Here is a 15,280-nt window from a genome sequence, read left to right as displayed (position 1 = left end):
AATATGCTAATGTCTCAGTGGCATTGAATTCTCTTTCTTGGTTATATGTTTTATTATGCTTTTAGTCACATCTATATTTAGCAGTAGCTTGTGTAAGGCGTTTGGATATTCCTCATTTGGCAGCGTTAATTGAGATGTCAAGTGGGATACTAGTATCTCTGTATTATGCCCTGTGGGAGCCGCTGTGCTGGAGAGTGATTACGTGTTGCATCGCATGGTTGCTGTGGCAACCATGCTGTTTTGGTTGTGGTGGGGGAGTGGTATTTGATCCCTCCTCCACATAACCTGTGTATCGTTCTCATGCATGTTGTACCCGTTCTGTTAAGCCGCATGACGCATTGGGAGGTGGGTCTCCCATGACGCGTACTATTGGCCGCCGTACTGACCTCGTTGGTCGGGGATTGGCTGGCGGTATGCGAGCCTCACATTGGCCCGCCCGGAGGACTTGTCTTATGCTGACTTTTAGTGTCAGCGATAGGCAGGCGGCTTGCAGATTGCTTATTGGTTCTCTGGGGGAGCGTGGTGACGCCTACACTGTCCGCGCACAGCCATTTTGGCGTACGCGGATTGGTTATTCCACTAAACGCGGATGCAGCGATTGGTGGATGACGGAGACTGTTGATTGGCTGGTGACAGCAATACAGTTTTCGGTCTCTTCCGCTGCGGCGACACAGTCGGGGTTTCTCTGGAGCACGGCGGTTCGTGCAGGGAGGATGAGGTGATCTATTGAGATGATTTGGTGAGATTTTTGGTATATTTATTTCTCCTGTTTTCTTGACAGTGGGAGTGGCTTTAGCTGAGGGGTGGGACTAGGTGTCTTTTACACAGTTTCCCATCAGGTCCTCTATGCTGGAGCGGTGCTGCCATTAGAGGATTCAAACGCTGATCACTGATAGGCTGCTGTAGTGTATATATTGGGTGGTGGCTGGTGGATATACGTATTGCAGCTTTTGACAACTTGATAAAGAGCGTACCAGTTCGAAACAGCGGTCTGTCGTTGTAAGCGCTGCTTTTAATTGATGTAATCAATAAAGAGACAAACCTTTATATTGGAGGTGCCTGCTTCTGGTGGATTTCCTTACAAGACACAGCTCCAGTGGTGTGGAATGCTGCAAGCTTGGGCACACACTTCCCTCCTTTGATGGGTGCTGATCCAAACCATCCCTGTATCCACTAATCAACATATTCACTTTGAAAATGTATCTTGTCTAGTTCTAAATGTAACCGGAATTAAAGAGGCCCTGTAGTGACATATAGTGGGATGTAGTCAATTATTCAGGATAACTACTTTTTTATGTTAATTATCCAGGTTTCAGCAACAGAAATACTTCCTATATCTACAGTGAGATCCTAAAGTTTAAGCAACGTTGTTAATCATCATGATTTTCCTGTATAAATCGTTGGTTGTTACGATAAAAAATGTCAGTTAAATATATCATATAGGAGACACACACAGTGATATTTGAGAAGTGAAATGAAATTTATTGGATTTACAGAAAGTGTGCAATAATTGTTTAAACAAAATTAGGCTCTCGCACACTCTCGCATAGAGCATCTTCTTGTGTATCCATCTGCAGCAAGATGATGTTGTAGGTCTTTGGTGCAGGTCACACATTGCACGGTGCTATCAAACTGTGGCAGGAGAGCTCGGGGCAGGACAATCGCACCACACCACACCACTCCCCCATCCATATTACCCTGGGGCAGAGTGAGCCAACAGAGTAATATAAGTAGCTCCGCCCCCGCTGAGTGAAGTACGTCACTGACATTTCGTCGCTCTGTGTCTGTGCGCTGCACCACAACCATGATTGCTCATTCACACAGCGTCACCACAGTCTTGTGTTGCTGCATAATCTGTACGGTAGGCACAGATCATGCGTCAACATACTGCAGAGTTTGCAGCGGCCTAGTGTAGATTTTGCTGCTCCCTCCGCACCGCATCGGCACAGTGTGTAAGTTGCCATAGACTTACCTTGCCCTTGCGACAAGCTGCGACGGGGAGAGTACCGCGACACTACGAAACATGGTAAGTGGGAAAGTAGCCTAAATCTCAACTCTAGTCTGGCGTAGACTCTGTGTAGAGCTCGTTTTATCCATGTAAACAGATATCTGATAAATCACTTTTATAATGAGTGTACAGGGATTTTCACTTTAGCTTATCTTAATTTTGCCATCAGTTAGTGCACCATTCAGTTGTGTATCTGGGGCGTCAGACTGATATCACAGGGAAGGCGATCTTCTGTAGGAGTTCAGTCTTAGCCCCGCCTTCTTGTAACCTCAACAGCAATAATATGAGGAGCCACGTAAAAGCCCTCCCACTGAGTATGCTGTTTAGGGCTGGCTCACATATACTCTGTTCTGCTGCAGGGCACAGCAGTGGGCACTGGTGCAGCAATAGACAATTACTACAAATCTCTGCTTATCAGATATGTCCCGCTGCAGTCCTGCCCAGTGTGTAACAATGCAGCACTGCACATGTTCTGCACAGCGGATGTTCTGATGAACTGAGCAGTGATCACATCTGGCCCTGGGCAGCAATGGTCTGGAGATCCTCTTCCACTGATGTACTGTAGCAATAAAAAGTAGGTAAACCCTGTGGAATTATACGGATTTCTGCACAAATTGGTAATAAAATGTGATCTGATCTCCTTGTAACTCACAACAATAGGCTATCACAATCTGCTTAAGCTAATACCAATACAAATAATTCAATGTTTCCATGTTTTTATTGAACACACCATGTAAACATTCACAGTGTAGGTGGAAAAGGTATGTGAACCCCCGAGACTAATGACATCTCCAAGAGCTAATTGGAGTGAAGTGGAGTGAAGTCCAATCAATGAGATGAGATTGGAGGTGTTGGTTACAGCTGTCCGGACCTATAAAAAAAACACACTCTTGTTTTAGGTTTGCCTTTCCCAAGAAGCATTGTGTGATGTGAATGATGCTTCACACAAAAGAGCTCTCAGAAGACCTTTTGAATAAGAATTGTTGACTTGCATTAAGCTGGAAAGGGTTATAAAGGTATCTCAAAAAGCCTTGTGGTTCATCAGTCCATGGTAAGACAAATCTATATATATAATAGAGTAAGTGCCTCAACCTTCAAGCAAGAAGAAGTACTTTCCATGAGAAAAATGATGTGTGCTCAAACACCAAGTTTAACCCTAGCAAGTCTGGCTTTGCAAATATGGCCTAATTGGTTAATTTATGAGGCAATGCTCATGCAAATATGCATTTGCTTTCGCATGCCAAACTATGCAGGGTCAAAAAAACAATACTGCAAAGCGGTCGCCCTGCGGGAATTAGTTCATGCTACATTAGCACTATCCAGGAACGCCATGGGGAGGCTTTCCAATTCCCCCATACAACTGGGGGGACCGCAGGGTCCCAGGCTCTCTCGCTGCCTGGGAACCACAGCGGCACCCCGGAGGGTGCTCCTGGATAGTGCTAATGTAGCATGAACTAATTCCTGCAGGGGGACTGCTTTGCGATATTGGTTTTTTGACCCTGCATAGTTTGGCATGCGAAAGCAAATGCATATTTGCATGAGCATTGCCTCATGAATAGCCAATTAGGCCAGATTTGCAAAGCCAGACTTGCTAGGGTTAAACTTGGTATTTGAGCACGCATACATTTTCTCATGTAAAGCCTACTTCTTCTTGCTTCAAGGTTGAGGCACGTACTCTATTAGATAGAAAGATGCGGCGTATGCTACGACGCGGGTCGGCTAGATGTCTATAAATGGAGAACGTTCAGCACTGCTGCTACTCTCCCTAGGAGTGGCCGTCCTGTAAAGATGACCGCAAGAGCACAGCACAGAATGCTCAATGAGGTGAAGAAGAATCCTAGAGTGTTAGCTAAAGACTTACAAAAGTCTCTGGAATATGCTAACATACCTGTGAGCGAATCTATGATATGAAAAATACTAAACAAGAATGGAGTTCATGGGAGGATACCACAGAGAAAGCCACTGCTGTCCAAACAAAATTGCTGCACGTTTAAAGTTTGCAAAAGAGCACCTGGATGTTCCACAGCAGTACTGGCAAAATATTCTTTGGACAGACGAAACCAAAGTTGAGTTGTTTGGAAGAAACACACAACACTATGAGGAGAAAACGAGGCACTGCACACCAACATCAAAACCTCATCCCAACTGTGAAGTATGGTGGTGGTGGCATCATGGTTTGGGGCTGCTTTGCTGCGTCGGGGCCTGGACAGATTGCTATCATCAAAGGAAAAATGAATTCCCAAGTCTATCAAGACATTTTGCAGGAGAACTTAAGGCCATCTGTCCACCAGCTGAAGCGCAGAAGAAGTTGGGTGTTGCAACAGGACAACGACCCAAAGCATAGAAGTAAATCAACAAGAGAATGGCTTAAACAGAAGAAAATACACCTTCTGGAGTGGCCCAGTCAGAGTCCTGACCTCAACCCGATTGAGATGCTGTGGCATGACCTCAAGAAAGCGATTTACACCAGACATCCCAAGAATATTGCTGAACTGCAACAATTCTGTAAAGAGGAATGGTCAAAAATTACTCCTGACCATTGTGCACGTCTGATCTGCAACTACAGGAAACGTTTGGTTGAAGTTGTTGCTGCCAAAGGAGGTCCAACCAATTATTAAATCCAAGGGTTCACACATACCTTGTCCACTGGACTGTGAATGTTTACATAGGTGTGTTTAATAAAAACATGGAAACATTTTATTTATTTGTGTGGTATTAGTTTAAGTAGACAGTGCTTGTCTATTTGTAACGATTGTGGAATTATTCCCGTGGTCAGCGCACAGGATGCGCGCTGACACTGCGGAAATCCTCCACAAGCGTATAATCTGAGAGAACCCAGCAAGGGTGCAATGCACCTGTAGAGGGTGATTCCCACCGGCAGATGGAGCCGTGGAGTGCAGAGGAACAGATCCTCTGCACAGCCACAGATGCCAGATAGGAATTGTACGATGGGAAGCAAGGCAGGGCAAGATAGCCCTTAAAGAGAGAGAGAGAGCACAGAGACAGACCAAATGCGTGTTCCCCAATCTAGTCGCCACCTGGCGACGGTGAACACACATCCGCAGAAACAAAGCAAGAACGCAATCGCAAGAATGGCGATTGCCAAATAGTGGCACAAGGCCGAGCAGGACAGAACACGAAAGTAGCAAAGGCACAGCAAACAACAATCAGAAGGTGCAGAAAATAACAAACGCTAGCTAAACGCGAACACCGCACTCATTCGCAACAGCAAACGCATTTACGCCGCGGTCTCCGCACGTTAAGCGCAACAGAGACAAGCACGCCACCCTGACTAACGACTCACCACAAATGAACAAATAACAAACGCTTGCTAAACGGCTGCCTTACCGCAGACAACCGCAAGCGTTTGCTCCAGACAGACAAACGAACGGAACACAGGAATAGGTCAGATAAGATCCACCGCTCTTCCGCTAGAGCGAGTGCGATCCGGGTTCAGGGATAGGACAGGAAGGATCCACTGCTCTTTCCTCCAGAGCGAGTGTGAACCAAGTAGAGAAACCAAGCTAGCAGGATCCACTGCTCTTTTCCACCAGAGCAAGTGTGATCCAAGTACAGAAACAGAGTTTAGCAGGATCCACTGCGCTTTTCCACCAGAGCAAGTGTGATCCAAGTACAGAAACAGAGTTAGCAGGATCCACTGCTCTTTTCCACCAGAGCAAGTGTGATCCAAGTACAGAAACAGAGTTAGCAGGATCCACTGCTCTTTCCGCCAGAGCAAGTGCGATCAAGGCACTGGACAAAACGATTCACCATCGCCTACCGCTGGCGACAGTGCAATCACAAGGACAAGACAAACAGGCAATACAGATAATACAACCTGACTACACTAGAAGGATTGCCTAGTGCAAACCCCATGAATTACACTAAGAATCTTTAGCAAACAATAGCAAGGCTGACATTCCAGGAGTGTATTAACAAACCATCATGACCGGCAAAGGATTGTGGGAGAACATGGCTTTTATACTGCCAGCCTTCAAAGGAGGCAGGTAGGCGATTTGCATAAAGAATGTATGCAAATTCCTCAGCAGCAGAACAGGTCTGAAGCCTGCAAAGCAAAGACAGGTCTCTCTTCCAGAGACCTGCAGCCCACAGACCTGAGGAATGGTCAAACAGCTGTCTGCCTGTGCAGCCAGCTGAGCGGATCATTACACTATTGTTGTGACTTAGAAGAAGATCAGATCACATTTTATGACCAATTTGTGCAGAAACCCATATAATTCCAAAGGGTTCACATACTTTTTATTGCTACTGTATATGTCAGCAGAACACACATGTGACCCGCTCCTAACTCATTCAGAGGGGCTGTTTCAGGTTCCATGATCATTTGAAAAAGTTCACAATCTGTACACGTCTCCACAACACACAGACATGATTGTCAATTCTGCTTTTACAAAGAAAAGTACTTTAATTTCCTTACCCCGGCTTGCAGTGTAACCTGTTGAAAAGGAAAATAAAGTGAATATTAGTGACATATTAATAACAGAATATAATTTACATGTTATACATTACATACATTCTCCTGTGTATCCCTGCGCATTGCAGAACTTCATCAGAACACAATAACCCTCACAGCAGATGCTGGATTATTGAGGCCAGTGTTAGTGCAGCGTTGTGCAGTGGTCTGCGCCTTCTATCACACCTGCATTTACTAATGACCGGTTGGGATTACCTGCTTTGCATTTAGTCGCTCTGCATCACATGTCACTAGTGGCCAATCAGGGAACCCCCAGACCAGTCATAAAATACAGCTGTGATAGAAAGATCCAGAGTGGTCAGAGGTTACCCCAAAATTGAAAGGGGCCTGTGATGGAGACACAAGTTCCTCTGCAGGAAATTGAGAGATACAGGAAAAAGTACCTTGACAGTAAACACAGAGAGCCCAATGGTGTAGTATGTTCGGGCAATGGGAATAATGTTAGAAGAGAGTGGAACTCACAAAATGAGGTTGCTAAGAAGGGAAACCAACCAATGTAGCTTTTTGGAGAATAGCCGTCTCCACATGGATACAGAAGTCTTCAATGTACTGTTGTCGCTCTCTCTCGGAAAACACAGGACTGGAATCTACCAGCTAAAAGAGGCTGGCCAATGGCTGCCCACCAAAGGAGGGCAACAAACACAAGGGGTGTGGCTTTCCTTGGTTACAACAGGGATTTTAAGAACAGCAAAAAGTTTATTTGCAATACGGCAACACGTTTTATGACCATTTCATGGCAAACTTTAAAAGAAAAAGAGTAAACTTTAAGAGTCTAAAGAAGGCTGCACAGCCAAAATCTTACTCTTTTAAAGTTGGCCAATAAATGGTATCATCCTGATTCAAAACGTCTTGCTTTACCCTTGAAAGCCCTAAATCAGGGCTTTTCATCCCTGTCCTCAAGGCCCACCAACAGTACATGTTTTGCAGAAAACCACAAACATGCACAGGTGGGGTAATTAGTGTCTCAGCAGAGCTGATTAACTACCTCTCTGGCTTTCCACAAAACATGCAGTGATGTGGTACTTTAGGACAGGGTTGAAAAGCCCTGCCCTAAATGATACTTACCAGTTGTCATCTTTACCCCCAATGCCTAGTCTATGACTTTCCAGCCAGTAGCTGAGAGCAGGGCCGGAGCTACCATAGGAAAAAATAGGCAGTTGCCCCAGGGCCCCAGAGCCTGTAGGGGCCCCCAAGTTGTCCCTCCCCCATCTGAGCTGTTGCTCCCCAGGGACACTGCAGAGTCTGTTAAGTTGGGGGATGATTGGGGGAGGGTCAGCAGCCAGCTCAGGGGCCCAGGATGGAAATTTGGCTGCAACAAAGGGCCTCTGATGACGTTTTTTGGTCAAGGTGGTGTCTGTTGGGGGCCCCCAGGCTAATCTTGCCCTAGGGCCCCATTGTTACTTGAACCGGCCCTGGCTGAGAGTTGGTGCCCACTGCCATGCATGCTTGTTGACACATTCAGCACTAGTATTACAGCTATGTAATGGCCGAGTGCGTTATCCGCTCCCCGGCTGTGGCCAATCTGAGACAGGCAGCTCGATCTGTGAATCAGGGTTTGTGCCGAGTGATTCCTTCAACTACAGTTACCCCTTTTGTTTTGTTGTTTTACTTTCCAGACATTAGCAGTAGAGCAGGAACATTTTACTGTACACAGGCTTTAAGAATGAGTAATGGTAAAATACTTACCGGGAGCAGAAACTGGAATGTTTTGATAGTGTCTCTGAACTGTCAAATAAATATGATAACTGTCAGAAGGAAAAATGTCACAGCCTGTCAGGAATATACATGGCAGAAACACTGAAACCACCACTGGTTGTGACCGCATTCTTGTGAGATGAGGACATATACAGAAAAAGCCATTCATTTTTTTTTCCGTTAAAGCGGAATATAACCTGCATTTCAACTTTGCTCTAAAACATTATTTACAGTATATTATATGCAACCAGCATTTTTTTAAATAGACCAGCATTGGAAGGGTTACACAGGGCTTTAAAGTTCCTGGAGATTTCTGCAGACGAATCCGAAGCTCAGATAGATACATTTATGTAAACAAAATGTAACTAAGTGTTGAATGTTACACACTTTGGCTGTCCTCCAGCTCAGTCAGAGAGATGAGTCACATTCAACACTTAGATACATTTATGTAAACAAAATGTAAGTATCTGAGCTTCGGATGCATCTGCAGAAATCTCCAGGAACTTTACAGCTCTGTGTAACCCTTCCAATGCTGGTCTAGTAAAAAAAAATGCTGGTTGCATATAATATACTGTAAATAATGTTTTAGAGCAAAGTTGAAATGCAGGGTTATATTCCGCTTTAATTACACTGACATGATAGTGCACATTGTGCAGTTAGTACAACCCAGGTTACCAAGGTGACACCAGTGTTGCTAAGGTAACATATGTTATGCTACTTTGCATGTTATTACATATCAGTAGGTAACATGGGTCGCAGTAATTGTGTAATGCCCGCTACCTTGTCAGTGTAATTATTGATAACATTGCTGTGCTCTTCCTGTGCATGCCAACTTTTCCTGTCTTTCTTTTGTGCATATGCACCATAAAGAGATAAACATGGGCACCTACTGTATGATACTAAGCCTGCTAAGAAATTATCTGAGGACTGAGGTCCTTTATTTTATTTATTTTTTTATTGCAAGGGTTAGTAAATCAGTGCTTTCATCTATGCAAAACAGAAGTACAGTACAGCTGTGGCTCTCCTGAAAAGTAAACAGAAGCCAAACCAGATATTAGCAGTAGAGCAGTAACGTTGTACTGTACATAGCTAGGTTATAGGTTATAAGAATGAGTGAATGTTAAAACACTTACATTGATAAGATGAGATCAGATGACTCTGAGCTGTAAAGAAAAAATAATAGCCGATTATGACCTTTTTTTAAACCTTAAGTGACATGTTTGGTAAACTTTATGAGGACACAGAATTCTTTAAGACACTACGACAAATTGTTGCAGTAGCAAAAAATTGATTCATGTTTATCAGCACAAAAATACAAAATGAATCCTTTTCATAGTAAATTAAATCCAAAGGTTCAGTCTTCATGAATATTACAACGCAGCATCAAAGGCCATATGCAGGCATGCGTGAGATAAGAACGCGGGGAAAAAAGGGCACGGTTGGATAAAGAATGGCGCAAGTGGATATTGAAATAGCTATAAACGATAAAGATTGTTTTCAACTGGGTGCAAAGTGAAGCTGAAAACAATAAGTATTGTTATAAAAGAGGTGGGAAATGAAAACAAAGAGCTATTTACTTAATAATCCTTTTCATTATTTAATAATACAGCTTACCTACTCTCACACAGAACCCTCCCCTGGTGTTACCTAACCCTAAGAGCGCCCCTGGTGGTGCCTAACCCTAAGACCGCCCATAGTGGTGCCTAACCCTAACTACCCCCCTGGTGGTGCCTAACCCTAACCACCCCTCTGGTGGTGCCTAACCCTAAGAGCGCCCCTGGTGGTGCCTAACCCTAAGACCCCCTGGTGGTGCCTAACCCTAAGACCGCCCCTAGTGGTGCCTTACCCTAAGACCGCCCCTAGTGGTGCCTAACCCTAACCACCCCCCTAGTGGTGCCTAACCCTAAGACCGCCCCTAGTGGTGCCTTACCCTAAGACCGCCCCTAGTGGTGCCTAACCCTAACCACCCCTCTGGTGGTGCCTAACCCTAAGACCGCCCCTTGTGGTGCATAACCTGACCACCATGTGGAGCCTAATCCTAATACCCCCCCCCCCCCCCCCCGGTGGTGCCTAACCCTAAAACCCCCTTTCCTGAAGCCTTTTCAAATGTAAATTTTGTACATACAAACAAAACAATTTATCAAAAACTATAATGTTACAAGTTTTAAAAAACCATAATATATTTTAAAATCTGTAAAAAATATTTATCGGGTGCCTATTTTTCTGCATTTTGGCGCCGTATTAACAATATTTTCATTAGCACCTATGGTGGCACACAAATTGTCCACTAGCCACTGGCGCCCTTTTCTCCTGCTACCATATTTAGGATAAGACAACCCTTCATGAAGCTGACAAGACATACGATCTGGCTTGACTTAATGAGCAACAACAGAAGTTCGTTTCGGGCGAGCTGTGCCCTTCATCAGGCCTTTGTATAAAAGATTCCCATCAGTCCAGTTAAGAGCGAAACCAGAAAATTGTATAGGATATTAAAAGAGGAAGCATCTGCACCAAGCAGAGGCGGTCACACCATCCCAAGAGCCGGTCTACAGGATCACCATGCGGCTGGATAGGGAGTGCGCTTCTCTGGGCTGATGGGAATCTTTTATACAGAGGCCTGATGAAGGGCACATCTCGTCCGAAACAAACTTTTGTTGTTGCCTAAACAGTATACACTCTTATTATGCTCATTGTGATCTATTTATGCCCTTTATTTTAACACTTAAATTATGTTACTGGTACAATATACAGTGGTGTGAAAAACTATTTGCCCCCTTCCTGATTTCTTATTCTTTTGCATGTTTGTCACACTTAAATGTTTCTGCTCATCAAAAACCGTTAACTATTAGTCAAAGATATCATAATTGAACACAAAATGCAGTTTTAAATGATGTTTTTTATTATTTAGTGAGAAAAAAAAAGCAAAACCTACATGGCCCTGTGTGAAAAAGAAATTGCCCCCTGAACCTAATAACTGGTTGGGCCACCCTTAGCAGCAATAACTGCAATCAAGCGTTTGCGATAACTTGCAACGAGTCTTTTACAGCGCTCTGGAGGAATTTTGACCCACTCATCTTTGCAGAATTATTGTAATTCAGCTTTATTTGAGGGTTTTCTAGCATGAACCGCCTTTTTAAGGTCATGCCACAACATCTCAATAGGATTCAGGTCAGGACTTTGACTAGGCCACTCCAAAGTCTTCATTTTGTTTTTCTTCAGCCATTCAGAGGTGTATTTGCTGGTGTGTTTTGGGTCATTGTCCTGCTGCAGCACCCAAGATCGCTTCAGCTTGAGTTGACGAACAGATGGCCGGACATTCTCCTTCAGGATTTTTTGGTAGACAATAGAATTCATGGTTCCATCTATCACAGCAAGCCTTCCAGGTCCTGAAGCAGCAAAACAACCCCAGACCATCACACTACCACCACCATATTTTACTGTTGGTATGATGTTCTTTTGCTGAAATGCTGTGTTACTTCTATGCCAGATGTAACGGGACATGTACCTTCCAAAAAGTTCAACTTTTGTCTCGTCGGTCCACAAGGTATTTTCCCCAAAGTCTTGGCAATCATTGAGATGTTTTTTTAGCAAAATTGAGATGAGCCTTAATGTTCTTTTTGCTTAAAAGTGGTTTGCGCCTTGAATATCTGCCATGCAGGCCGTTTTTGCCCAGTCTCTTTCTTATGGTGGAGTCGTGGACACTGACCTTAATTAATAATGGCAGTATTTGTATAGCGCCTTTCTCCTGTCGGACTCAAAGCGCTTGCGAGGCAGCCACTAGAGCGCACTCAGTAGGCAGTAGCAGTTAGGGAGTCTTGCCCAATGAACTCCTTACTGAATATTGAGGCAAGTGAGGCCTGCAGTTCTTTAGATGTTGTCCTGGGGTCTTTTGTGGCCTCTCGGATGAGTTTTCTCTGCGCTCTTGGGGTAATTTTAGTCTGCCGGCCACTCCTGGGAAGGTTCATCACTATTCCATGTTTTTGCCATTTGTGGATAATGGCTCTCACTGTGGTTCGCTGGAGTCCCAAAGCTTTAGAAATGGCTTTATAACTTTTACCAGACTGATAGATCTCAATTACAGTACTTTTGTTCTCATTTGTTCCTGAATTTCTTTGGATCTTGTTCCTGAATTTCTTTGGATCTTGGCATGATGTCTAGCTTTTGAGGTGCTTTTGGTCTACTTCTCTGTGTCAGATAGCTCCTATTTAAGTGATGTCTTGATTGAAATAGGTGTGGCAGTAATCAGGCCTGGGGGTAACTACAGAAATTGAACTCAGGTGTGATAAACCACAGTTAAGTTATTTTTTAACAAGGGGGGCAATCACTTTTTCACACAGGGCCATGTAGATTTTGAGTTTTTTTTCTCACTAAATAATAAAAACCATCATTTAAAACTGCATTTTGTGTTCAATTATGTTATCTCTGACTAATAGTTAACGGTTTTTGATGAGCAGAAACATTTAAGTGTGACAAACCTGCAAAATAATAAGAAATCAGGAAGGGGGCAAATAGTTTTTCACACCACTGTAGAATAAAGATATTTTATTTTGAGATAAAGGTATTTTTTTCTTTAATGTGTGTACTTCTTTCTCTTTGGCTTGTACTGTATTAATAATGAGCAGTTCATAATTGTCTAACCATCAGGAAAAATGCCACAACTGTCACAATTTTTAACCAGTACCAGAGCCTTGGTACATATATACTATATACGCCCCTGTGTATTTCACTTTCAGATCAGGGGCGTATATATACACAATGTTTACTTACCGCTGCCGTTCCCGATCACCGCACCATTTTTGTTCGCAATCGCCGCATCCCCATCCTTCTGTGACCGCGGTATGAGAAACAGCTGTTCTCAACCCCGATCAACCCCGATGAATGGAAGCTTGCGGCAGTGAGACGCAGCTCTCATTCATAACCGAAAGGAAACTGTTACACACACATTAGTTCCTATCTACTGTTAACAGCAGACGTTGAATTAAGTGTATTGCCATCTTGAGGCCAAAAAGTAAAATACACCCAAATACACCTTAGGACACTTACTTTCAAAAATGGTATAAATATTTTTTTATTTTTTAACCCCTTCCACCTCTACACCATGGTTACCAATATAAAACATGTATAAAAAAACTACAACATTTATAAAAAAACCCGACATAAATAGTTACCTTAGTGACTTTTTAAATATGTATGCCATGAGGGTATATTATGGTTGCTTTTGTAAATAAAGGTTGTAATTATTTGCATAGCATAAAAAAAACACTAAACTGAAAAAATACACCTTTATTTCCAAATAAAATATTATCGCCATACATTGTACTAGGGACGCAATTTAAACGTTGTAATAACTGGGACAAATGGGCAAATAAAATATGTCTGTTTTATCTACAATAGCACATTTTATTTTTAAAACTACAATGGCTGAAATCTGAGAAATTATGATTTTTTGCTATTTTGTTTTCTTCTTCCCTGTAAAATGCATAAAAAAATAAAACAATTCTTAGCAAAAAGTACTGCCCAAAAAACCCTAGCTTGTCCCGCAAAAAATAATATATGGATGGTTTTAGTGTGATAAGTAGCATTAAAGTTATTGGCTAATGAATGGGAGGAGCGTGATGTGAAAATTGCTCTGGTCTTGAAGGGGAAAAAACCTGTAGTAGGGAAGTGGTTAAAGCAGACATGTAGGGCTATTCAATCATGGGTAATTGGTAATATACAGACTAGAGCGGTTTGGCTGAAATTTTCCCAGATTTAAGCATAATTTTGAAAATGACATTTTTTTTTAGTTCTTGATTCATATAGAAATGCAATCCTACTAGGTAGTTTGGCATGTGCTGTTAGCCTGCATGAATTATGGGAGGTCTCCGAACCACGCCTGACACTGATATGCAGATATGAGAGTTCCGTGGCATTGCTGGATATAAGATAATACGGGATTTATACTGCAGAGCGAGGTGCTGGAGTAACAATAGACATTACAATGCACAGAGATCAGAGCTGAGGAGAGTATGAAGTACTTACCGGCTCCTAGCGAGTGATTGGTCAGAGAAATTCAGAGCATGCGGGAGAAAATGGAAACAAAGCAAATTATTTAAAATAATATTTTGCAAATAAGCTCATTTTCTAATATGTAATACTACCAGGCCAATGGGATTCATTAAAATTAATATCATGATTTCTTAAAGGACACCCGAAGTGACATGTGACGTGATGAGATAGACATGTGTATGTACAGTGCCTAGCACACAAATAACTAGGCTGTGTTCCTTTTTTTCTTTCTCTGTCTGAAAAAGTTAAATATCAGGTATGTAAGTGGCCGACTCAGTCCTGACTCAGACAGGAAGTGAGTACCGTGTGACCCTCACTGATAAGAAACTCCCCTTTTTATCTCTTTCTTGCACTCAGAAGCCATTTTCTGCTAGGAAAGTGTTTTATAGTTAGAATTTCTTATCAGTGAGGGTCACACTGTGGTCACTTTCTGTCTGAGTCAGGACTGAGTCAGCCACTTACATACCTGATATTTAACTCTTTCAGGCAGAGAAAGAAATAAAGGAACACAGCATAGTTATTTGTGCGCCGGGCACTGTACATACACATGTCTATCTCATCCTGTCACATGTCACCTCGGGTGTCCTTTAAAGCACATCTGAACTGAGACAAAAAGAGATGACTTTTACTTACCTGGGGCTTCTTCCAACTTCCCGATGTCTTTGAGGGTCCTCAGTGTCTTTAGGGCCCTTTCACACTGGGGCGTGTGGTATTTTTACAGCGCCGGCAAGCAATGAAAGTCTATGGAGACTTTCATAGTACAACGTTACGGCCTTACGGTAGGGACATTTTTGCTGCATCCCAGACACAGGGCCAAAACTATGTTACCGCTGTGGGGCTGCATCAACCTGCGGTGATCTGCGTCATCCTGGAAGTCATGTTAGTCTATGGAGACGCGTGTTTCTTTAAACACGTTGGTGTTGCGACGTCATGGCACACATGCACGGAAGCGTATTATGACAATACACTTCCGCATACCTGAAGCAGGAAGTGACGGCAAGTGCGTGTCACTTCCTGCTTGGCTGATGGTCACA

The 15,280-nt window shown here is 43.2% G+C and overlaps 1 protein-coding gene across 1 annotated transcript in view; it reads right to left on the bottom strand.

The window, feature by feature from the left end:
• Positions 1-15,280, bottom strand: part of LOC137532382 (inter-alpha-trypsin inhibitor heavy chain H3-like) — a 120,474-nt gene that overhangs the window by 40,028 nt on the left and 65,166 nt on the right. Inside the window, exons 17-19 of the mRNA XM_068252815.1 lie at positions 9,332-9,361; positions 8,190-8,228; positions 6,447-6,464 (exon numbers count right to left, since the gene is read on the bottom strand). Of these exons, the coding sequence (XP_068108916.1) occupies positions 6,447-6,464; positions 8,190-8,228; positions 9,332-9,361 (87 nt within the window). The remainder of the gene's footprint in view (positions 1-6,446; positions 6,465-8,189; positions 8,229-9,331; positions 9,362-15,280) is intronic.

This window comes from Hyperolius riggenbachi, chromosome 9 (assembly GCF_040937935.1).
Source record: "Hyperolius riggenbachi isolate aHypRig1 chromosome 9, aHypRig1.pri, whole genome shotgun sequence".
Taxonomy (NCBI): Eukaryota; Metazoa; Chordata; class Amphibia; order Anura; family Hyperoliidae; genus Hyperolius; species Hyperolius riggenbachi.
This window is presented reverse-complemented; position numbering and strand designations above follow the sequence as displayed.